The sequence below is a fragment of the Vombatus ursinus genome, unplaced genomic scaffold, assembly GCF_900497805.2.
Source record: "Vombatus ursinus unplaced genomic scaffold, bare-nosed wombat genome assembly UNPS02014945.1, whole genome shotgun sequence".
Taxonomy (NCBI): domain Eukaryota; kingdom Metazoa; phylum Chordata; class Mammalia; order Diprotodontia; family Vombatidae; genus Vombatus; species Vombatus ursinus.
The window spans coordinates 30,042,944-30,069,550 of NW_020954723.1; the positions used below are offsets into that span (position 1 = coordinate 30,042,944).

The following is a 26,607-nucleotide window of genomic DNA, read 5'->3' on the forward strand; positions in this document are numbered from 1 at the left end:
TAAACTGAACCAAGTGCTGTGTTTTTACCCAGTACATGCAAGTATCAACCAAGATAAGAGGAGGAAGGAGAGAAGGGACCTGGGGAGAAGCCTCTTTCATCCCTTACAAATGTGAGGAATTTTTACACAGAATCATCCTGGATATTTCTGATCTAATAAAACTTGATCTCAATTTTCAGCTCAGCATTCACAAGGCCATCATCTGGGCTCAGGGCAGTCTCTAAACAGGCTCTGGACATTTTGGGGGCCTGGACTCAAAATACGTGGGGACCTTAAGAGTTTAGGGCAGAGGGTACTCAGTCACAGTTAGGGATATGGGAATAGTGAGAGAAAAAACTATGGGAAAATAGGGAAAGGAAGAAGGGTGCATGTGGAGTTAGGGATGTTCTGTGGAGGAGGGAGACAGCTAATGTTTTACAAATCATAAAATTTTAAATGTAAGATCTTGGACTTTATTTTTGCAAAGATTTTTTAAGTGCCTATTTAAATTGGGGGGTAGGGAACCTCTCCCACATGGCTATCATGGGAAAAATATTTTCCCTGAGAAATCTCTTGTTAGTTCCTTCAGCTTCATCCCTCCCTAGGCCCAGGCCCCTTCCATAGTGCTCTCTCACTGTGCAGGACTATATTTACATCTTCAATTAAGTGCAAGCCCTAGCATCAGAAACCTAGAAACCACAAAGTAGCTTTGTCTCTTTAATTTTCCATAAGGCATGTACTACCACATTTTTCAATGGTAAAAATGGCCCCCTCATTCTCCTTTGTTCAATGTAGGCACCTAGGTTTGCAGTGAGGAAGAAAGTGAGGACCACAAAGAGTTCCCAAGTAAAACCAATAAAGAGAGAAAAGCCCTTTCTCTTTCTCTCAGTTCACACAACTGGCCTTGAAACAGGCCAGGCAAGAGATAAGGTATCATCCAGAGTGACTAGGTGGGCAGGGGACAAAGCCAGAGGCTGAAATGCTGGTTACCCTGGTGAAATATACATCTCTCCCATCCCCAGCACCTCTCTCCTTTAGCTTGCCAACCAATTTCCCACTTCCCTCCACCCCTTATCAAACAATGACAACTTTTCAGTAGTCGGACAAGCCCTTCCCAACATCAGTCCAGAACAGAACAGTCCATTCGTTCTCTTTAAATCATGTGGTGGCTCTGTACATAAGTGGATAGGTAGGTAGACAGAGACAGGGAGAAAGTAAGATCTTCATCGGGGTGCACTGGAGGGAAACAAACTTTGATCACAGCCGCTGCCGATATCTCATGATGGCCCAGGCTGCTGCCATGGCAACAACAAACAATGGCACCAGCACCATGGCAACCGGGATGCCACTTGGTTCCCCTTCCCCTCGATGACCCAAGGGCCCATTCTGCACCTGCACCTGGAAGAGAAAAAAGAATACTGATTTTTCATTAGCCAGTGTTTCAGAGACACTACCACCCAACAAAGACATGGCCGTGAAGCCTAGGCACCATCAGGCAAAGGCAGGAGGGAAGGTTAGTAACTGTTCAGTGTTATTTATGCTATCAACCTCAGAGAGAGAGACAGGGCAGGGTTTAGTTGGGAAGGCTCTCCATTGTCTTTGCTGAATGCTGAAGGTGCTTGAGTCCCTCACAGGGTAACTTGTAAGGTGCTCAGAGAGCTTGAGGCTCTGGGACAGTGATCATTCTGAAAGGCTCCTTGGAGCAGAGGGGAGAAGTAGCGGACTTATTCTCTTGCACACAGTGCTGATGTGAGAAACTGGTCGAATTCCAAGTGGCTCTCTCCTTAGGAATCAAGATCATGGCCTAAACTTCTCTTCCCCTAATTCTCAATTCTAGATGCATGAAAGGGAAAAAAAATCCATAAAACAGACAAATCCTAAGCATTCCTCTCCTAAATGGTGGTTATAGGTACTTTCTCCTGTAGCTGAGTGACCCTTTATATACATATAAAGACCCATATACTAGATATATGTCTAGCAAAAGAGATGAAGCATTAGATATCCTAGTAGCAGTTATCATTGTCCTCCAAGTCTTTGTCAAGGAGTCTAGTGCCTGGCTTATAGACTTCCTCTCCTCTCTCTTATACTAGAGGATTTTGATATACCTGTTATTGTCCCTCAAACACTAGAACATCCCAATTCCTCAACTCCCATGACCTCACCTTTCCATCTCAACAACACAGAGGGCTGGTCACACCCTTGATCTCCCCTGCCCCCCCCCCAGTCTTCCATTTCAATTGATCAATACCTCCAAAGTCCCTGTATGAAATCATAATCTCCTATTTATTATTTCCCATCTCCCTATTCTGTATTCCTCCTAAACCTATTCTTCATCTTCATTGGGAATTCCAAACCCTCCACCCCTCAAAAATCTTCCAAGCCATAAAACACTGCTCCAACCTCACTTTCCTCCTTTCCTATTGTTGATTCTATAGTTAATAAATTCAACTCTATATATCCTCTACTCTTAAATCCCTTGCCCCCAGTCTTCTATGAATTTTCAAATGCCCATCTTGGATTGGTCTCCCACCTACCTCGTCCATTCTTTCTTACAAAACTGGAAGAAATTATGTTAACTAAGCCAACCTGGTCCAAAACAAATTTATGTCATCTCAAATGGGCTTTCACAAGACAATCCTTTTACTCCTTCCCTAGCTGAGTCTTTATCCTACTCTCCACAAAGGTTAATTCAAACCTCTTCTCAAATTTTCTTTTCTTTCTCAAACCTTTCTCAAATACGGCCATCGCTTTTTGCTATCCTCTCTGCCAAGGACGTTGCCTCATATCTTACTGAGAAAATAGAGACTCCTCTGTATCCCCAGTCCCCTTGAAAACATCTCTCATCCCCTTCTCCTCTAGTCTCACCTTCTCCTTGCCAAGGTCAATCCCTCTATGTATCCCATTCTCTCCTGTCTCCTCCAGCACACTGCCCCCACAATCATCTCCTCTCTCTTTCTAACCTCTATCTCTTGCTATCTACTGGTTCCCTCCCAGAGGCCTAAAAACTAGGCCATGTTTCTCCCATCCTGAGAAAACCATCACTGGACCCAATCATCCCCTCGAGCGATCATCCTATCTCTCTCTTCCCTTTCTCAGAAAAATTCCTAGAAAAAGATGACTCCATCCAGAGCCCCTACTTCTCTTCTCACTCACTTCATATTTAATAATCAAGCATTTACTAAGCTCTTAGTATAAGCCAGGCACCGTGCTAGGATAGAGTGCTGAAGTGAAGAAGATCTGAGTTCAGACACTCTTTCAGACACTTCCTGGCTCTGTGACCCTAGGCAAATCACTTAATCTCTCTCATCCTCAGTGTTCTCATCTATAAAATGAGGAGGTAGGACTTAACTTAGGCACAGTTAGGTGGTGGATAAAATACCAGGCCTGGAGTCAGGAAAACTCCTCTTCCTAAGTTCAAATCTGACCTCAGACACTCGCTAGCTGTGTGACCCTGGGTAAGTCACTTAACCCTGTTGGCCTCAGTTTCCTCATCTGTAAAATGAGCTAGAGAATGAAACGCAAACCACTCCAGTGTCTTTTCCAAGAAGACCCCAAATGGGGTCACAAAGAGTCAGACATGAATGAAAACAACTGAACAACACTAAAAAAGACCTCAAAGGTCCCTCCTAGTTCTAAATTGATGATTCTAAATTATCAGCTCTTGGCAAAATGGCTTCTAACTTCATTACTCAACTGAAATTACTCTCACCAAAGTCACCAATTATCTTTGAACCACCAAATATGATGGCTTTCAGGAGTTGTTCTCCATGGCTCCATGTTGGGAGAGGCTTTATATGTGGCTGAATCCAAACAGCCAGAGCTTCCGTACCAAATGGCACATCAAACATAATCACAGATTACAGACTGCACATCGGGGAATTTAAATTCCTGGTGGGCACATCAAAAACCCTCCTCCTTGCACTGCCAGCAATGACGCATAGAAGGTAACAGGAAAAGGAAAGGTTGAGACTAAGTCCATGGAATTCGAGTGCTTCTTCAAAAAGCCTGCTGAATGAAGACTGGCTCCAAACACACAAATGGAGGGGATGCCCACCCTATGTTGCACTTTGAGCGACACGGCATAACCAGCATTTCGGAAGAGGTCCACAGCATCCTGATGCAGCAAATTCTTCAGGTCTTGACCGTTCACCTGCCAAGAAGAGTAAGGAAGAAGAATAAAAGAATTAGAAGCAAAGCTCCAATATATCTACATGCTGGGGATATGACGGGTCTTGAAAATGCAAAATCCTAAACTACTAATTATATGGCTAACTCACAAATTGGACTGGAAGGAGGACGAGAAATGAGCACAGAGTGAAGGGTGCTTAGACTTGTCAAGTCACTCCTCCACTCAAATATTTTCAGTGGCTCCCTACTACATCCTGAGTAGAGATTGAACTCATTTTTTCATGCATTCATGGCCTCTATGATCTGGCACTGCCTCATCTTTTCAGCCTTACTTAACTTTGCAGTCTGTTATTCCCCTTCTTACACTCTATGCTCCTGTCACACTGGACTATACTCTAATGTTTCATGGGTCCTCCTGCCTCCATGCTTGCGCCTACACTGTTCCCAATGCCTATTGTGCCTTCCTCTCTCCCTCTTCTCCTGCAGAATTCCTACCCAAATCAAATGCCAGCTCCTTCATAATGCTTTTCCTGATCCACTTTGTCGATCAAGTTCTTTCTCCTTGGAGCTCACGTAGCACTCAGTTTTACACCTCTCCAGTGATGCTGTGTACTGTAGTTATGTGCTGGTGTTTTATCCCATGACTATCAAGATGTGGTGTGCTACAGTAGAAAGGCCACTACCAGTGCTACCAGTGATACCAATACAAAGCATAGATACCAAGATAGTGGGAAAGGTCTCACAGACACAAAATATTTAGAGTAGTACCTTTTGTAGTGGCTAATAATCAGAAGCAAAGTGTGTGCCCAACAAGTACAAAATGGCTGAACAAATTGTGATATGTGACTGTAATGTAACATTACTGTGCTGTAAAAAATGACAAATATGAAGAATTTGGAGAAACTTGGGAAGACTTATAGGAAATGATGCAAACCAAAGTAAGCAGAATAATTTACATGACAGTCACAATAATCTAAGGGAAAACAACAATAAAACACTTTAGAACTCTGATCAATGCAGTATTCCATAGTAATGTCAGAGGACTTAATGGTAAAGCATGACTCCTGCTTCTCAGTTGAGAGGCGATGGACTATATGTGCCAAATGAGACAAACATTTTCGGCCATGGCCGATGTGTGGATTTGCTTTGTCCAACTATATTTACTTGTTACGAGGGAGGGCAGGGAGGAAGGTAATGTTTGGGAAGTAATAGTGATGGAAAAGAACATTGAAAAGATGTTAAAAAAAAATGTTAAAAAGAACACTTTTTAAAAGGTGCAAGGAAAAAGCACACTGGACCAGGAGGAGTGAGGATGCCCAGTTTATAAACGCAGTTATGCCACTAACTAGCTATCTGACCTTGGGCAATACATTTTACCTCTCTGGTGTTAGGTTTCTTCATCTCTTCTTAGGTTGTCCTAAGCTAGGAATCTGGGGACCCGGAGTCTCCAGCTACCAGGAAGTCTTTGAACATGGATGGGAAAAATACTAAATCTTTGTTTTCACTCATCTCTGATACTTAGCATTTCCTACAATTATTGAAAAACATTATTCTGAGAAGTGTTCATAGTCTTCACCAGACTGCCAAAGGGGCTTATGATACAAAGAAAGATCAACAACTCCTGGAACAAATGGTCTCTAAGATCTTTCCAATTCTATGACTTTACCTCTCATCCCATTTATGTCCCTCTTTCTACCCACAATGCTATCTCTGGTCCTAAGCTACATCTATTTCTCCTTTGAAACTCTCCTCTTCTATAAAGCCTTTCCAGGCAACCAATACAGTCACTGCATTCACGGGTTCTTGCCACTTCTTTCAACTTTCCACACACTTTTAGCATTTTGAACAAAATCCAAAGTGCTTATTAGCCCGGCACCTAAGGGCTGATCCTTAACTCCTCCCACTCACCTTCTACCCTGTCCCACCCCCTACCCCAAGCACATCTGGCTCTAATCCAGTATTATCTTATACAACTTTCCTTCACATACTCTAACCTCTCAGCAAATGGAGTACTGACCGTCCCCTGAACACATCTAACACTTTTTCATCTGTCTTTATGTATATCATTCCCTGTATTTGGAATGTTCTTCCCTCTCAATCTATACCTATTGACAATCCACCTGTTTTTCAAGGCTCAGCTCAAATGTCACCTTCTCCATAGTCTTCCTTAATCCTCCTGGATAGAAATAACTTCTCTCTCCATGCTCATTATATGATCACAGATTAAGAGCTGGATTAAGGCCATCTAGTTCAACTCCATTATTTTATATACAAGAAAAGATTAAGTAACCTACCTAGAGTCACACAATTACCTAGTAAGTGGTGGAACCAGGATTGGAAACCAGGTCCTCTTAACTCCAGATCCAGCACAATGTCTACTGGACAGGCCACTTCTCATGCTCTTATAATTTGTGTCATCTTTATTGGTGTCCCTGTTTATTACCACCTCTAATATTTATAGGTTCTTTAAATGCAGGGACCATGTCTTCATTATTCCCATATCTCCCACTAGGAAGTACTATAAACTGCACAAAACAGACACTTGGTAAACTTGGGAAGAATGACTTTTACATATTCACAATGTTTACACTTTGAATGCAAACACTGTAATGTTTACATTAAAGAAATGTTAAATTAAAGAAATGTTTATAATGTAAACATTCTTCTACGCCCAAAGGGCTACAACACGGTACATATTCTTTGATCCAGCAATACCCCTACTAGGTCTGTATCCCAAAGAGATCATAAAGAATGGAAAAGGATCTACATGTACAAAAATATTTATAGCAGCTCTTTCTGTGGTGGCCAAGAACTGGAAATTGAGAGGATGCCCATCAATTAGGGAATGGCAGAACAAGTTGTGGTATATGAACGTAATGGAATACCACTGTTCTATAAGAAATGATGAGCAGGCAGATTTCAGAAAAACTTGGAAAGACTTACATAAAGCTTTTAAGCAGCCCTCGGGCCACTCGCAGCACACCAAAGGATTTTGAGCAGCCTGTGAAAAATGATCTACATTTTTCGGGGCCATCCAAAATCCTTGGCATGCCACAAGCAGCCCATGGTCTGCAGATTGTGCAGACCTGACTGCACGTGAACTGATGCTGAGTGAAGTGAGCAGAGGCCAGAGAACACGGTACACAGTAACAGCACCATTGTGCAATGATCAATTATGATAGACTTAGCTCTTCTCAGCAATACAATGATCCAAGATAATTCTAAAAGATTTGTCATGGAAAATGCTATCCATATCCAGAGAAAGAACTACGGAGTCTGAATGCAGATCAAAGCCTTGCAATAATAACCCTTCACAAATCCAAAGCCTACTTTTTGGCAGTCTCGGTTCTGAAACAATTTATTAGTGCTATTCTTTAAAAACATTGCTGTAAGGAATGTTTACATTGTGGGTTTTTTTGCACTTAGTTTTTTTTCCAATTACATGTAAAGATAATTTTCAACATTCATTTTTGTAAGATTTTGAGTTCCAAATTTTTCACCGTCCCTTTCTTCTCTTTCCCCTCCCCAAGACAGTAAGCAATCTGATATAGGTTATACAAGTACAATCATATTAAACATATTTCCACATTAGTCATGTTGTGAAAGAAGAATCAGAATAAAAGGGAAAACCACAAGAGAAAGAAAACAAAGAAACAAAAAAAAAGTGAAAATAGTAGGCTTTGATCTGCATTCAGACTGCATTCAGTAGAGAGATTTCACAAGCTTCCTTAGTGACCTATTCCAATGTTACATAACTAAAAGACAGCAAGAGGGCATAATGAACAGATTCCTAGACTTGAAGTCAAGAAGACCTGAATGCTGCCTCTGACATTTACTAGCTGGTTGACCAGGGGCAAATCACCTAACTTTCCCGGGTCTCAATTTTCTAATATGTAAAATGGAAATTATAATACTGTAGGATCTTCCTTACCAGGTTGTTGTGAGTCTCAAATGAGATAACGTACATACAGTTCTTTAAACACTTTAACCTGCCACAGAAATGTCAGTTACTGTTATCATCATTTTTGTTGTTGTTAAGAGTCCCAAATTCTTTCTTATGGCTTGTTTTTTAAACAAAGCACTCTTTTCTCTACCGGTAAAAACTCATTTATGCTTAGAGTTGTTAAAACACAACAAGGCTTTAATCTTCTTAAAAGAATTAAACATGATCTGGAAAGCTCACAAGAGCTTTCCCCATTAAAAAGGGTCTTTTCTTCAGGATGGGGGTGGAGGGTGGGGTGAGGAGGCAGTCACTGAATAATAACAATTTTTACAATAGTCATTGTTTTGGCCTCAGACACTTGACACTTACTAGCTGTGTGACCCTGGGCAAGTCACTTAACCCCAACTGCCTCACCAAAAAGCAAAAAATAAAATAAAATAGTCATTGTTATTTGTGAACTGATTCAACCAATCTGGAGGGCAATTTGAAACTATGCCCCAAGGACTACAAAACTGTGCATACCCTTTGACCGAGCAATACCACTTCTAGGTCTGTATCCCAAAGAGATCATAAAAAAGGGAAAAGGACATATTTGTATGAAAATATTTATAGCAGCTCTTTTTGTGGTAGCAAAGAACTGGAAATTGAAGGAATGCCCATCACTTGGGGGATGGCTGAACAAGCTGTGGTATATGAATGTAATGGAAACTATTGTGCTAAAAGAAATGATGAGCAGGCAGATTTCAGAAAAACCTGGAAAGACTTATATGAACTGATGCAGAGTGAAGTGAGCAGAAGTTGGAGAACACAGTACATAGTAACAGCAACACTGTGTGATGATCAACTATGACAGACTTAGCTCTTCTCAGTAATACAATGATCCAAGATAATTCCAAAAGACTCATGATGGAAAATGCTATCCACATCCAGAGAAAGAACTATGGAGTCTGAATGCAGATCAAAGTCTATTTTCACTCTTTTTGTTTTTTGTTCTCTCTCTCTCTCCCTTTTGTTCTGATTCTTCTTTCACAACATGACTCATATGGAAATGTTTAACATGATTGCACATGTATAACCTACATCAGATTGCTTGCTGTCTTAGGGGGGAAGGGGAGGGAGGGAGAAAAATTTGGAACTCAAAATCTTATTAAAAAATAAATGTTGAAAACTATCTTTACATTTAATTGGAAAAAATAAAATGCTATTTACAAAAAAAAAGTAAATCAATAAAAAAATGATTAAAAAAATAAGAAAATATTCATTATTCTAGGAGATAAGGGAGAACCATCATGTTGCCACTTAACTTTAGTATATGGAACTATGATAAGAGGTAGATATTGCTTAGGAAAAATGAAAGAGGTAAAAGTCTAGCCCACAGGATGTCAGGAGATCACTTCAAGATATCTTATTGGAGAGGCAGCTAGGTGGTGAAATGGATAGAGCACCGGCACTGGAGTCAGGAGGACCTGAATTCAAATATGGCCTCAAATACTTGACCCTTACTAGCTGTGTGACCCTGGGCAAGTCACTTAACTCTACTGCCTAGCAAAAAAAAAAAGATATCTTATTGGAAGTCCATAACTGTATGCCAAGGATTAAAAGTATTAGAAGCTCCAAAACACATAGCAAACAAACCCCCACAAAACAGCAAAATCTATTGGAGTGAAAAAGGCAGAGCTCATCAAAATAAGGAAGTAACTGAACAGAAAAGAGGGAAGCCCAAAAGGATTGAAAACAAACCACTAAATTTGGCAACCAGATGACTGGGAACTTTCCAGAAGGCAGTTTCAGTTGAATGATGAGGTTAGATTGCCAAGAGTTTAGAATCAAAGGCAAGGAAAGGAAATGGAGGCACTGATGTGTAAATGGCTTTGTCAAAGAGTTTTGCCAGGAAGGGAAGGAGATAGAGGATGACAGGTAGTAAGGATAGTGCTAGAATAGCAAGGATCAAGTGAGAGTTTTTTAAGGATAGGGGAGACATGGGGGTGTTTGTAGGTAGCAAGAAAGGAGCCAACTGATTCAGAGAGGTTATAAGTTGGTGAAAGAATAGGGATGACAAAAAGGGCCACGTGCTAGAGAAGATGGAATGGGATCACTAAGGGAACAGAACCATAAATGGGTTTACCTTGGCAAAAGGGCCACCCCTTCTTGTGAGATGGGGTAAAAGAAGAGTAAGTGGGAGGAAGACACCTGAGTGATGTGAGATGAGAAGGGGAGGAGGAGCTCTCAGCAAATGGCCTCCATTTTTCCAGTGAAGCATGAACCAAGGTCCTCAGCTGACAGGGGATGCCATGGGAGGAGGGGATGCCATGAGAAGCTGAAGGGGGGATGAAAGGTTTGAAAAAGGTACTCTGGTGAGTAGAACAGGCAACTGAGTAGGAAGGTGTACAAGACCTGAACTGCTGCAGAGGGGCCCAGATGGATTATATAGCAAATGTGTAATGGACCCAGGAAGCAAGGACGGTTTCGTGATTTTATCCAGCTTTGCTCAGCAGTTTGTGAACAGTAGCAAAGAAAGCAGAAAATGGGAGTGATCCAAGTTTGGGTTTGACAAGGCATGACTGACAAAAAGACAAGGGAATAAGGGACTCGAGTATAGAGGATAGGATAACATTGAAGTGATTCACTAAGGGGTCCATCACCATCAGAAAGGGAGGAGAGCAAAGTCAGTGCAATAGTGATGGCTTGGGAAAGAACTGAGGACTACAGGGATTGGAAAATGAAGAACAGGGTTAGGAGTTATAATGCATAAGGAAAGATGGAATGATAAAGGAAATTTCAGAATTCACTAACAAGGAAGTAGAACACTTGTGAGTGATGGTAAGACCATGCGTATGACCATTTCTAGGTAGAGCTGAGGTGGAATGAAGGAATAGATCATGAGAACTGAGCAGACCGAGGAACTAAAAAATTGGAGTGCTTGAAGGCATATCAATATGTATGTTGATATACTCTAGCTATGACAGTAGGATTTTGGGTGAAATGACTGTGAGTCAGGCTCCAAAGTCAGGCACTTTGGAGTGCTTGAAGGCATATCAATATGTATGTTGATATCCTCTAGCTATGAGAGTAGGATTGTGGATGAAATGACTGCGAGTCAGGCTCTAAATAGCCTAACTTGATGCCTGGCACCTAGCAAGCACTTAACAAATATTGTTAGCTGATTGACTGTACAAAACTTCTACTCAGGCAACCTACTAACATACTTCCTTGAAAGAACATTGCAATGTCATCTCTTATTTATAGACTTTCTCCAAGAAGCTCCTAGAAACACCCAACATTTGTATCTCTAAATTTCCTCTCATGAAATAAAGTGTAGCCCTTCAAGGTTTCAAGGGATTATCCAGAGGTTAAACACTGGGTCACTGGGATGGGGGTGGGGGTGGTAGAGAGAAATAAGGACACTGGTGTACTGAAGTCCAGCATACAAAGAGCTGCCTTGGTCAAAGTCCCAAAGCTAAATAAGCTTCCGTCCCTAGAGACACAGTCAATCAAAAGACAAGCTGAAGCATCAGCCTCTTCAAAAAGACATTTAATACCTGCCAAGACAAAGCCAGAAATTATATGAACGCAATTACAAAACACTTTTCACACAAATAAAGTCAGATCTAAATAACTGGAAAAATATCAGTTGCTCATGGGTAGGCCGAAATAATATAATAAAAATGACAATTCTACCTAAGCTAATTTATATATTCAGTACCATACCAATCAAATTACCAAAAAATTATTTTATAGAGCTAGAAAAAAATAATAAAATTCATCTGGAAGAACAAAAGGTCCATAATACCAAGGGAATTAATGAAAAGAAATGCAAGGCAAGGTGGCCTAGCCATACCAGATCTTAAATTGTATTACAAAGCAGCAATCATCAAAACTACTTGATACTGGCTAAGAAATAGAGTAGTGGATCAGTGGAATAGGTTAGGTACACAAGACACAGCAGTCAAGACCATAGTAATCTATTGTTTGATAAACCCAAAGACCCCAGCTTCTGGGATAAGAACTCACTATTTGACAAAAACTACTGAGAAAACTGGAAAAGAGTGTGGCAGAAACTAGGCATAGACCAACATCTGACACCATATATCAAGATAAAGTCAAAATGGATACATGACTTAGATATAAAGGCTGATACTATAAGCAAACTGGAAGAACAAGGAATAGTTTACCTGTCAGATTTTTGGAGAACAGAAGAATTTATGACCAAACATGAGATAGAGAACATTACGAAATGTAAAATGGGTAATTTTGATTACATTAAATTAAAAAGTTTTTGCACAAAGAAAGCCAATGCAACCAAGACTAGAAGGGAAGCAGAAAGCTTCCCTTTTTACAGCCAGTGTCTCTGATAAAGGCTTCATTTCTAAAATACATAGAAAACTGAGTCAAATTTATAAGACTACAAGTCATTCCCCAATTGATAAATGGTCAAAGGATATGAACAGGCAGTTTTCAGATGAAGAAATTAAAGCTATCTATAGTCAAATAAAAAATGCTCTAATCACTATTGATCAGAGAAATGAAAATCAAAACAACTCTAAGGTACCACATCACACCTATCAGATTGGCTAACGTGACAAAACAGGAAAATGATAAATGTTGAAGATGTGGGAAAATTGGAACACTAAAGCATTGATGGTAAAGTTGTGAAATGATCCAACCACTCTGGAGATCAGTTTGGAACTATGCCCAAAGGACTACAAAACTGTGAATACCCTTTGACCCAGCAATACCATTTCTAAGGCTGTATCCCAAAAAGATCATAAAAATGGGAAAAGGAACCATACATACAAAAATATTGATAGCAGCTCTTTTTGTGGTGGCAAAGAATTGGAAATTGAGGGGATGCCCATCAGTTGGAGAATGGCTGAACAAACTGTGGTATATGAATGTAATGGAATACTATTGTGCTATAAGAAATGATGAGCAGGTGGACTTCAGAAAAACCTGGAAAGACTTATATGAACTGATACACAGTGAAATGAGCAGAACCAGAACACTGTACACAGTAACAGCCATACTATGTAATGACTAACTTTGATAGACTTACCTCTTCTTAGCAATGCAAAGATCTAAAACAACTCCAAAAGACTCATGATGGAAAAGGCTATCCACATCCAGAAAAAAACTATGGAGCCTGAACGCAGATCAAAGCATATTATTTGCTTTCTCTTTTTTTTCTTGTTTCTTCTTTCTTGTGATTCCTCCTATTGGTTCTAATTCCTCTTTACAACATGACTAATGTGAAAGTAGGTTTAATATGAATATATATGCAGAGCCTATATCAAATTGCATGCTGTCTTGGGGTGTGGGGCGGAGAGGGATGGGGAGAAAATATGGAACTTAAAATCTTATGGAAATGAATGGTGAAAACTAAAAATAAATAAATTAAAAAACAAAACAAAACAAAAAGATATTCAATGTCAGGTCAGTCAACTTTGATTATCAAACTCAGCCTCAGTTCCGGAAAGAGGCAAAGATGGAGTCCCTCTCTTTGCCCTTCTTTAGTATCAATTGGAAGGTACTAGAGTCTTTGTGGGATGGCTGGGAAAAAAGGAAGGGAGATGGTGCCAGACCTGTAATTTCATGGGTGTAGGAAATACTTGGTGCCACACCTCTCTCCACTAATGCAAACAGGCAACATTTCTGTAACTTACAGTGAAAGATTTGCCTGGGACACCGAGAGGAAAAGTGTCTTGCCCACAGTCACTCAATTAGCACTTGTCAGAGCCAGAATATGAACTCAGACCTTCCTGTCTCCAAGGGTGAACCTCTATCTACTACATCAGACTGCCTCTTGGAATCTTGATACATATTAATCACTAATGAAATGAGATATCAAGAATGATTGAAAAGAAAAAGAGAGAACTACAACAAAAACCAAGAAACCATTGGATTGCAGCCAAGGCAAAATTCTCAACATCTTGGACATCTTTGTGGAGTTCTCTGTATTTATTAGGTCTTTCATACTACTTCCAATCTGTGGCTTCCCCATTCCAGCCTCTTGTAGGGATTGTTTTTAGTTCTCCAAGACTTTGCCCTATTGCTTCTCCTACAGAGAAGAGAGGTAGCACTGGGTCAGTCATTTAGCCTCCGCAAGTTCTTTGTCTGTAAAATGAAGGAGTTGGTCTAGATGAACTCTGAGTTCCCTTCCACTTCCAGACCTCTGATCTTGTGAACTGAAGGCTCGTGTCATTAAAGGCCTTTCCTATTATCCATTCCAAATTCCTCTTCAGTCCATTTCAGGTCTTTAGATCTACCTTTGTTGTTTAGTCAATTAGTCATGTCCAACTCCATTTGGGGTCTTCTTGGCAAAGAAACGCAAGTGGTTTGCCATTTCCTCCTTCAGCTCATTTTACAGATGAAGAAACTGAGGCAATTGGGGTTGAGTGACTTGCCCAGGGTCACATAGCTAGTAAGTGTCTGAGGCCAGATTTGAACTCAGATCCTCCTGACTCCAGAGACAGCATTCCATTCACTGCATCACTTAGCTGCCCTTAGGACTACTTTACTAACATCCTTACTATGTCCACTTTTCTTTTCAGATAGGTGTATACTGATAGTTATCTATCCTGAGCATAGCCTGAAAACAAAGCAAAAGAAAATGTGAAAACTATTTTCTCCAGTCCTCTCTATACATATGTTTGTATATGTAAGTGTGTATACACACAGATACACATGCACACATATATACATACACATACACATACACATATATTTGTATACACGTATATCAGAGGAATGACCATGACTAGCCTAAAGGGCCAATGTTTTCTGTTTTGTTTTCAGTAGTTATGGAAATTCACACTTACTGACAGTCTGATTCCTTTAAGCCCCATTATTAACTTTTTCAGGACCCATGCTAACTACACAATTCTTACCAACGATTCTACATATCCTATTTTTGCATTTCATGGTATCATAGTTGGGGTCCTACCTAAGCACCTGAGAACAGGTTCTGCAACTGAAAAAGTAACATTAACTCCAAAAGCTACAGAGAAAGGGCCTCAGGTAAGACACAAATCCAATGATAAGGGGGCAACCACCAAAATAGGATCAAAGTATTGGGATCTCAACTACTAAAAGGGAAGCAGTTTCAGAGTGAAAAAACCCTGTAGTATGAGGCTAGAGTCCTGGATTCTTTGCCATTTTGACTGAAACTCTTTTATCTACTCTCCCTTCCTACATCTTGCTTATTAGCTGTGTGACCACTAGCAAATCACTTAACTTCTTTGCCCCAGATAATGGGGTCAATAATACTTTACTAAAAAAAAAAAAAAAAGACCCCCACCTTACTTGTTTAAAGACAAGGATTAGGGGCAGCTAGGTGGTGCAGTGGATACAGCACCAGCCCTGAAGTCAGGAGGACCTGAGTTCAAATCCGGCCTCAGACCAAACACTTGACACTTACTAGCTGTGTGACCCTGGGCAAGTCACTTAACCCCAACTGCCTAACCAAAATAATAATAATAATAATAATAATAATAATAAAGACAAGGGTTTAACTAGATAATATCAAGGACTCTTAAGGTCAGTTCTATGTGTTTCCAGCAGAAAGAATCCTTCCAAAGAAAGGGATAGGGTGTAAGGCTTAGGAGACAGAGGACTATGAAGAAGGTGAAAACCAGTTCTCACCGAGAGGATCTTATCACCCTCCTGGAGCCGCCCATCCTGGGCTGCAGCCCCATCCTCTTTGATTCGGCTGACGTAGATGCCAGTGTCATTGGATACATATTGTTGATCTGTCCCTCCAACGATGTTGAAGCCCAGCCCTGAGAAAATCACAAGGGAATGGAGGGGAGAAGGGGGGTGGAGAGAGAGGGGATTGAAAGAGATAGGAAGAGAGAGACAGCAGGACACAGAGAGAGAGAAATGAGAATGTCAAACAACATAGACGTAGACTAGGCAAACAGATGAAGTGGGGTTGGGATGGTATTCCCATAAAATCAAGCCGATGGCTCCCAGAGTTATCTACCTGGACCAGGCCAGGAATAAAATGTGTTCAGATGGATTGGCCAGAGGTTTCAGGAAAAGATCCCTGGTTCCTTTACGCAAATTGAACCAAGAATTAGCGCTAATTTCTGCAGGACTGAAGACCTGCTCTCCATTTCTGATGACTCTGGCAACATCAAGGAAATAGCCCAAAGTCTTCACCCATTATGTTTTTTACAGTGGTAAATGAAGTGAGCAGAAGCAGGAGAGCAACTTATACTACAAAATAAAAATGATAAAAATGAACAATTTTGAGAATTTTCGTAAATGGATGAAGAAAGAAATGAACAGAACAATTCATACAATAACAACACTGTAAACAAACAATTTTGAAAGCTGTAAGAACTATGAGCAATACAATGACCATTCATGATTCTAGAGGACCAATGATAAACATGGCACCTATGACAGAGGAGTGATAGATCTGGGGAAGAATGAGACACGTATTTATTTTTACAGACATTGGGGGTAATTTGTTTTGCCTGACTATTCGTATTTATTATAAAAATGTTTTTTTTTCCTTCTTTTTTTCCACAGAGGTTTGGGAAATAAAACAGATTTCTGCTCATTTGAAAAAAAAATAGAAAGGTGGAGATGCTACAAAGGTGAAATGTTGCGAATATTTTCAGATGATTTCACTATATTAGTTCTACTTAATTATTTTACATTTTTATGAGACTTCTCACAAAGTGGGAATAATCTATAAAGGTATATAATACAAAAACAAAAAACATAATTAAAACTAAAAGTGAAAAAAATTGTTCAATGGGGTAGAAAAAAAGTCCTTCTAGCCCATTACTAAGCAAATGTTTGACTGGTTAGGGTTCAACATAGCTAGGTGATCCTGGACTTTCCCTCCCTCCCCTATACACACACATGCCTTTTTTACCCTATAACTATATAATCAAAGCATCTCTAGAAGAACAACATGTCAATCAATTGTCCTTAGACGTTTCTGAGTTCCTTACCAAACACCCTGCCGGGCCACTACTTCTTCATCAGGATGTAAGTTTATCCTGTTTTCTGCATTTGTATCCTCAGAGTTCAGCACAGTGGCTAACATGTAATAAGCACTTCATAAATGCTTTTTCATTCATCCATTCATTATTGACTACCAAGAGAAGCTCAGTGTCCTCACTTTGGCTAACAGGGAAGGCTCTTTATAATGTGGCACCACCTTTTCAGCCTTATCTCACGCAGGTTTGAATAGTCAAAACTCATGATGCTTCATACACTTCCCACATCACCATCCCATCTCCATGCCATCCAGGAGTGATGTTTAGGCCATCTTTTATCCTGGAAATGCCCTCTTTACCATATTCACCTATTGGAATTCTACCCAACTTTAAGGCCCAGTCCAAATGCCTCAAGCTTTTCCCAATACCCTGGCCCAGTCCCAGGCAGTAGTAATCCTTTCTTCTTCAGACCCTACCTAGCCCTTGGTTTATACCTCTTTTATGTAATTACCAAATACTGTTCTGTATCCTAGTTGTATGTGTGTGTGTGTGTGTGTGTGTGTGTAGGGCAGAGACTCTGTCTTTATGTAATCCTTGGATCTATCCCCTGCATTTAATATGGTGCGCTACGCACAGAAGGTACTTAATGTTTACTAAAATGCCCCTTCGGAAACCCTCCCCTTGTCAGATTTCTTTTGGTGGGGGGAGACAACCCTACTCAAACTCTTCTGTCCTTGCCTATACCGATGATTCTCAAAGGATCAGCTGCAGCCCACTGGTAACCTATAAATGTCACAGAAAAACATAAAGTTATAATTGGAAGGGACCTTAGAAATCATTCCCTCTACTTCTGTAGATGAAAAAAGCAAGGCCTGGGAGAAGAAAGTAGTAAAGGTAGAGAGAACCCCACCAGGAAAGGCAGAGTGAGCAAACAGACCAGAAGTTAACCAGAAGGCTTGAGTAGGGGGATTGCAAGCCAGCACCACCTCTATTAATTGGGTTCTTGAAGCCAAGCCCCACCCCTGACCTGTGTCCCTCAATATTATGCTGCAGGGCATCAGGGCCCAGCTACGCACACCTCAAGCACTGACAGCCACAGAAGGAGATAAGGTTAATTCAGCATCCTCCCCATCACCACCTACAATGTCTACTGACCAGCTACCACAAGGCAGAGGAACCCAGGAGCCCTAGGAGTGGCAGCATCCCACAGACCACCTGTCCTGCTTCTAGTCTAGCCATCATCCAGGGAAACAACTCCTGTGGAGAAGGGGCCAGCCATCTCCACCAACTACCAATTGCCACTCACAGGGTGGGGAATACGGGAGCACAGGTACAGTAGTGCTCTGGTCTAGCTCATGGTAGAGCTGTGAACTGGACCAGTCCTTCTAGAAAGCAATTTAGAACCATACCCCAGAAGTTAGTAAACTATCCATACCCTTTAACCCAGTGATACTACTTGTAGGTATATACTCCAAAATGATCAAAGAAAAAGGAATATATACCCATATATACAAAACTATTTACTTTTTGTTGCAGTAAGAATTTAGAAATAAAGTGGCTAGTCATCATTTGGGGAATGGCTGAATAAATTATAGTATATGACTGCAATGGAATATTACTGTACAGGAAAAAATGCCAGAAGAGACAGATTCAAAGAAACCTAAAGACCTGCATAAATGAACAGGTACACAGCGAAGTGAGCAGGAACCATGAGAACAACTCATACAATGACTACAACACTATAAAGAAAAAGAATTTCGAAAGATTTAAGAACTCTTACTACTATGATTACCAACCACAATTCCTAAAGACTGATGGTAAAAGTGTGCTTCCCACTTCATGACAAAGAGGTGACACATCTAAGGTGTAGAATGAAATATATGTTTACAGACATGGGCAATGGGTGGCTTTGTTTTGTAAGACTATGCTTATTTGTTGTAACGGAAAGGCTTGTTTTTTAGGGGGAAGGGAGAAGAATTGGGGGAATAAGAGGGACTAGTGCTGCTGATATAAAAAAATTTCAATGAAACATTTTTAAATGAACGAAAGAGAACAGAAGGAACTCAGGCAGACATGGTTTAAGCAGGACAGTTTTGGAATTAATTTGCATTTATTGTATACTTTTTTCCATGCAAAAGTTTATTTATTCTAAAATAAGAAACATGTAAATAACAGTAGAATTAGGGAGTAGAAATCCAGGAACCAATTCTGCCACAGCCCCACCCAGTCAGTGCCAGTCCCAGGGTTTGCTTCTCAGTTGGACATGCGGACCTAGGGGATCAGATACGTGTAGAAAACCAGTGGGAAGGGTGAAGCCCCACAATGAGGGAGGGAAGGAGGGTAAGGAGGAGTGAGGACGTCAGCTGCTAACTCTTGGTCAGGCCTAACAAACAAAGAGTGTGTGGGTGGGTAGGTGGGGATGGAGGAGAGGTGAGGCGACAGAGATCTCGTGCTGTCTTTCACAGGTGCTCAACGGATCGTGTACTTGTCCCACTTTTTCTCTGGGTCATAGGGCTCCCAGCGGCTGGCTGGGAAAATATGCTTGTTCTTCTCATACCAGCTCCTCAGCACCACCTTTCCTGCATGTGACTCATCCTTCTCTACTGTGGCATCACTGAGCAGCCGAACATCATCATGGACATCAAAGTTAAAGAGTGGGCCGCTCTTCCCTCTGGCTTTGGTGACGATGAAGTCATAGAAGCTGTGATGATGAGGTATAATCAGATCCTCCTTGATGTACATGAGCTGCTCCACCCCTGCTGACCTCAGCTCACTGAAGTCTTTCCGCAGGATCTCCAGGGCCTTCTGCAGGAACTGCTGCATCGTGTTCCCCTTCTTCATCTTTACGGTCCTCCGGTGCCCAGAGCCATCCCAGTAACTAAAGGTGATTTCAATTTCTTCACTCTTGATCTTCTCCTGCTTGGCCTCCCATTCCTGCCGAAGCTCCTCTCGGAGCCTATTTTCCTCCTCCTCTCGGTCACGGTCAGGAAGAAAGCTTGTGTCCACATCTGGGTTCTTTCCCAATTTTCTCTTCTTTGAAGGGATTTCTCCTCCATTCAGACTGCTAACTCTCTGAAGGTAGGAACCACGCCTGTTCCTGTCTACACTGCTTTCCCCCTCTAGGTCTTCCTCATCCCTATCTTCCTCTTCCTCCTCGGGCTCCTCTTCCTCATCCAAGGTGAAAGACAAGCTAGAGATCTTGCGCTTCTCTTCCTTCTTGCGTTCTTTTTCTCGAAGTTTCTCGAGCTTTAGTTGAAGTTCTTTGGATTGCTCCTTTTTAGCCAGCTGCTTTTCCCGCTCCTTCACCAGCGCTTCCTGCTTGGCCTTCATGTCATTCAGGGTTACAAGACCCACCGTGCTGGACTTGAGCTCAGCCTCTACTGCGTCATAATGAGCTGAGAATTTCTTGTCAATGTTTGACTTCATGATGTTCTCCTCGGTGATCCGCTGCTTCATCTGCTCCATTTGCTCCCGCTGCTTCTCCCGCTTCTTCATGAGATGCATGGCGCGGCCCGCCTCACTGGCAGCACCCTTGTACTGAGCCATGGCAGTTGCAGAAGGTGGCACCCTGGGCCAGGCGACTGAGGAAGAACTTATTATATACTTTCAAAAAACAAGAGATACAGATCAGAGATTCACAGTTTCATATACGATCCTCCTTTTTCGATTCTTCTATATGTAAATGTTCATGTCTGTTGATAGTTGTCAAGTTCTAGATAACAAAAAGTTAAAATTAAAACCCTGAAAAAAAAATCTCTACCCAGATTAGTCCACAAGGGCACCTTGTTAACTATATGGCTAATGAAGGGGGAAAAAAAAGACAAAACTGTCCCAGAAGAATGACCTTTAAAAGAATTCCTAAAAATATGAATGCTAACTGGACGTCAGAACTGGGTTCTAGTTCCAGCTCTGCCACTAACTTAATGTATGACTTTAAGGATGTCACTTCAATTCTGAGGGTCTGTTTCTTCATTTGTAAAGTGAGGTTGGACTGGATGATCTTTAAAATTCTCTGATTTAAAATGTTCCTCAAATTCCTTTTTCTGCCTCATTTCCTTTCTTTCCCAACCCCTTGAGCTTCCAACACCAACCTTTCATTAAGTTTATGTGTTTGGAACAATATGGTTTGCAACATTACTTGCAGAAGGGAAAACCTCTTGTAGGGTTTCCTAAATTACCAGGATATCTACAGTTGTGGTGACCAGTGAAGTCCATGTGCCAAGGGGCTCTTTATGGTACATAACCCGAGGGACTTGAAGACCTTTCTTGTAACAAAGGCTATACTTCATCCAAGTTCAGATCTCAGGTTTTCCATTCAATAGCTGCTTTGCCTTAGGCAAGACACAATCTCTCTGAACTTCAGTTCCCTATCTATAAAATGAGGGGGTTGGATGTTATGATTTCTATGAATATGCCCAGCAGAGATCCTCATGCCAAACAACATCCTGTACGGTCTTTGACCTGCCTCCAACTGGCAAACAGGCTCTCCTCCCCCATCACAGAGCTAAAGGTTTGCCCCTGTTAAACCACAGCTTTCTCATCACACCCCTAACAACTGGAATTGGGTATCACACCTCTCAGAAGCTATGTCTACGATGAATCAGCACCACCCTAGGAAGGCAGAAGACACTGGTCCAGTGGTTTTTGGGAACTAGACTCCAGCAAGACTTATTGGACAAAGACTGCTTTTGGACCGTTCTCATTGACCCTCTCCAAACCTTACTTAATCCATTTCTGCCACAGAGTTACCCAAGTCTTGAGGTCCCAATCCCCTCAGAGAGTGCCATACACTCTGGGGAAATGACCCAGAAATGAACCTTTCTTTGGGTTGGTCTCCTTTCTCTGAGGATGATTTAGACAACTCCTTTCCACAAACAGACTGGGGACCAGGGATGGTATTGTTGGAAAGTACCTGGCTCTAATCATCTGAGGGAGGTCTCTGTATAACTATTATGAACCAATAAGCATTTATTGTGTGTCTACTGTGTGCCAGAAGCTTATAACAAAAAAGACAAAATAAGTCCTAGACTTCAAGAAGCTTACAATCTAACGTAGGAGATAGCATGCAAACAATTATGTACAAACAAGATGTGTTCAGGATAAATTGTAGAAAATTAACAGAGGGAAGACACTAGTTTTAGGAGGAATAAGGAAAAACCTTTCACTTAAAGTGGGATTTTGGCTGGGACTTGAACAAAGCCAGGAGGTAAAGACAAAGAAAGAGAGAATTCCAGAAATGGAAGACAGCCAATGAAAATGAACAAAACAAAACAAAACAAAAAAAAAAGGATCCTGGCTGACTCAGTAGCAACCCTGAATCCTTAGATGACAGTAAGAGTTCCTATCCAGACCTTATGGGAAAAGGGGGCAGCCTCTCAGCAAAGGGCTCTAAATGGACAAAGATTTGGTATTACCGCTCCCCCCCCCAAAATATATGAAGCTCCCAGGAATGAGGAGGTCCTGGCTGGTGGACATGGGAACACGGAGAGGATGCAGGTATATGATGAGTCTTGACATAGACCGTGGCCCAAGGACAGGCTGCATTCCAGAAATTAATAGGTTAACTATACCTGCCTGCAGTATTCCCTGGCTCTCCTAGGCTAGACCTTTCAAAAAAGGAAATGAAGTTAATCTGGCATGACCTTGATGAAGCCACTGCTATTGATTCTGTTTTTGTGATCAGCTCCCCTATAGATCTACTTACTATCCTGGTGACTACAAATGAAAACAACTCTCCATAGCCATGACTCCCTTATGTGTTTTCTCTCCTTACTGGAATGTGAGCTTGTTGAGGAAGGAATCATCTCATTTTTGTATTTGGATACTCAGCATTTAATCACAGTGCTTGGCACATAGTAAGTGCTTAATGGATTAGTTTTCATTTATCAACAATTCCTTTACTGTTCATGCAGTGAGTGGATAGAGTGTTGGGCCTGAATCAGAAAGACCAGAGTTCAAATCTGGCTTCCAACACTAACTAGCTGTGTGACCCTGGGCAAGTCACTGAACTTCTGTCTGCCTCAGTTTCCTCAACTGTAAAATGGGGACAATAGCATCTACCTCCCAGAGTTATTGTGAGGATCAAATGAGGTAATATTTGTAAAGTTCTTAGCACAGTACCTGGCACGAAACAGGTGCTATATAAATGCTTATTCTCTCATCCTCTCCTCTCCAAAGTGAATCTGGATCCCCTGAGCCCTACTTTAGTGTTCTTGCCTACTCTAGTGTTCTTGCAAGTTGACTCACTTAATTCTGTCTCCCATAGCTCCACTATTCATCTACCCACATATCCTGAATACCATGCTTTCCCTACATAGGATTCAATGATAAGAGGGAAGAAAAATTCTAAAAGGAAAAACAAAAACAAAGGAATTCTTTGAACAATAGATATACCAAATGTAAAGTTGGAAAAACTTTAGGAGCCCATATATTGTGCTATACTAGAGGACTAAATGGATTAAATCCCCACAAGTAATCAGCTAGGAATTATTCACTAATGGACAGGAGACTTGGTGTAATACAGAAGGAAAAGTTTCTCACACACTGTCTACTCTCATCTTTGACTTAATCTGCCTCATTCCATACACATACACACCCCTCAGATTACTCACTTCCCCCCCTGCATCCATTGGGAACCGATTCAGGAAAAGAGCACAAACAAACGGGAGTCAGGAGCCCTGATTTTTTTGTCTCATCTATGCCAATAACTTGCTGTGTGACCTTGAGCTAGTCACATTTCTCTGGACCTCAACTTCCTTACCTCTAAAACAAACAAATTGGATGAGATGATATTTAGGTCCCTTTTCCAGCTCAAAAATTAATATTAGTTTGTGACATCTGGCTCAAGATCAGGCTGGAATAGACTCCAGGTCACTGCTGATAATCGTAGTTACCTGTAAAATTAACTTCGAACTTTCAGCAAAGCCTCTGAGGCAAATGGTGCTAACCCTCTATCATTACCCAACCCAGGTCCCTTTTAGTTTCTCTCTTACAAATCCAATTCCACCCCTTCCTTCTACCTTTTCCTCTCTTATTATTCTTTTTCCTTGCCTATGCTTATTCCCTTTGCCTAGGCTTTCTGGTGTCATTTGCTTAGCCACTCCATGGGCACTGATGGCTAAAAAGTCTGTAAATTCACTCTAAACATCCATTCCCATCCTCCTAGAACAACAGTATCCAAAGCAGAGGCTGGGTCCTGACTTCAAAAACTATGGGATCAATTAATCAGAGGGGTTGATCACATTCCACACTCCTCCCAGAGTAAATTATGAGGCTTATTTCCAACACAATCGCATCTACCGCTACCCCAACACACTCCTATCTGCCCCCTCACTCTCCTCCAACTTCCCCAATTCTGAGTCCAGCACAGGTCCCTCTGGAAGTTATCATCTAACCACCCAGTACCCATAGCAGCAAGTATTTAGGTGCTACTGGAAAGTTCTCACCATCACCCCACCCCACCAGTCTACCTATCCCCTGTCCCGAAGATCATTTCATGGCCTGGGCAGGCATTGCTGGAGAAGGACAACGCCATCCTTTCAAGTTACCTCGGTGTCATGTTCCAATCTTCACTCTCCCTCACTCTACATAACTTATCAGTTGATAAGTCTTGTCATTTCTTCCTCTACATTTCTCTTAATGAAACTACCAGCTTAGTTCAAGCACTCTTCACCTCCAGACTGGATTATTGAAATAATTTCCTAGTTGATCTCTCCCCACTGAGTCTATCTTCCACACAGTTGCCCAATAATTTTCCTCAACTCACTAAGTTCCAGCGGCTCCCTAATGACTCTGGGACTATATGTTATTTCGTCTTTATCTTGCCCTTTAAAAATTTATATTTTTATGCAAGTTTGATAATGTACATAATTTTTAGTACAGCAGTACATGCATATAATTTATAAATAAACATACACATATTGGCAGTGTATGCATAATTTTTTTTTCTATGGATAGCAGTCTGTAATCCAAAAAGTCTAGAGACCACTGTCCTAGAGAATCAATATCTTAATTTTTTTTTTCCTGAAAGGGATGTCCAAGCCAAAAAGACTAGACTCCTGTCTTGAAGAACCAATATCTTAATTTTTTTTTTCTGGAAGGGGTATGCAATTAAAAAAAAAAAATCTAGAGATCACTGTCCTAAAGAACCAATCCCTTCAGGATAAGGGGAACATACAACTCTCAACCTCAACTGTAAGTTCAAGAGACAGGTGTGAGACCTTGCTTGCTTTCTAATTAAAATTTCTAATTAAAAATATCAAACTCTACTATTTGGAGATGCAAACAAGTAGGAAACAGCATCTTAAATAAAGGCATAAGAGTCCAGATGTACTGTATGCAAAGCAATGTAGGGACAGGCACTAGCCACCCCCAAATTTCCTCTTTGTCCCTGTCACTGGGATACTACTCAGAAGAGATGCTGGCTAAGCTGCTGACTGAGAATGGGGCTGGCTATTCCATGAGGTCTATTTTCAGCGGTTTCAATCCACACCCTGGACTACACAGGTTCAAGTGACTGCTCCAGCCCCATACTAGTGCCCCTCAAAAGAAGCGGGAGTGTAGGGTGAGGCTGTGTGTGAAGGACTGTAATACCAGGCAGGTGGTGTTGCTGAAAAAGCCCCAGTCCAGGGCTCGGAGGCAGCCAGGTCGGAGTCCAGCCCCTCCGCTTAATGAGCTAGTGACCTTGGGCAGATCACCTCCCGGGCAAGCGGCTTCCTCATCTGGCCTGGGTGATCTGTGAAAGAGCCCTTATCCACTGCCAACCTTATCAAGAGCTGGGCCGATCCACTGATTGATCCAGTAGCTCTACTGACTGTCAATTAGGAGTAGGACTCTTTAAAAAAAAAAAAAACAAAAGAATTTCTACAAGGGGACAAATGAATTTTCATGTTAGATTCCAAAGAATCTCGGTAACGGAGATTTTTAAAAATAAAAAAACGCTCTGGAAGAAAAGGGCCCAAGCGATAGGGGGCGGGGGTGGGGAGGGAGGGCGAGGCGGCCCAGGGGCGTTACACAGGGAGCAGCCCCCCACCTTTAATCCTCTCTCTCCAGGGAGTAGCTGTGACGGGCGGGCGGGTCGGCCTCGCCAGGCTGCGGCCAGCAGAGGCCAGGGGCTCCTCCACCAAGGGCGGACACAAGGCTACCAGCAGATCCACCTCCACGAGGGGAAAGGGAAGGAGTTCCCCTGACGGAGGCCCCCGGCCCGGCGAGGAACAGGCAGGGGGTGCGGGGTCGGGCGGGGGGGGACCCCCCGCGGCGTGGCGGGGAGCATGAGGCTGCACCGCCCCTCCCCCCCACCCCCCATCCCAGCTTCCGCCAAGTACCTGAGGGTCCCCTGAAAAGGTTGATCTCTTCTTCCGTGACCAGATAATCCACTCTTCCGTTCATGCTTTACCCAGGGCCCAGGGTTTTCCACCCCCCGACCGGATTCACCCCCCCGTCGTGTCCACAGTACTGAAGGTGAAAAAAAAAAAGGCCCGCTGCAGCAGCAGCACTTTCAGTTTCATCAGCCGCCCCACACAGGAAGGGGAGGAAGGGAAGCGCGGGGAATTCTGGGGAATGTAGTTCCCGGGCTCGTCCTCCTCCTCCTCCTCCTAGACATTGCAC

The 26,607-nt window shown here is 41.9% G+C and overlaps 1 protein-coding gene and 1 pseudogene across 1 annotated transcript; both read right to left on the minus strand.

Moving 5' to 3' along the window:
• On the minus strand, positions 1-26,414 carry LOC114030000 (synaptojanin-2-binding protein). The gene is made up of 4 exons (XM_027844658.1): positions 26,325-26,414; positions 15,689-15,825; positions 4,034-4,129; positions 1-1,377 (listed from the first exon to the last, which is right to left on the minus strand). The coding sequence occupies exons 1-4, from the start codon at positions 26,386-26,388 to the stop codon at positions 1,237-1,239; spliced, it is 438 nt and encodes a 145-aa protein (XP_027700459.1). The 5' UTR covers positions 26,389-26,414; the 3' UTR covers positions 1-1,236.
• LOC114029999 lies at positions 19,079-26,412 on the minus strand (annotated as a pseudogene).
• Positions 26,415-26,607: the final 193 nt, after the last annotated feature.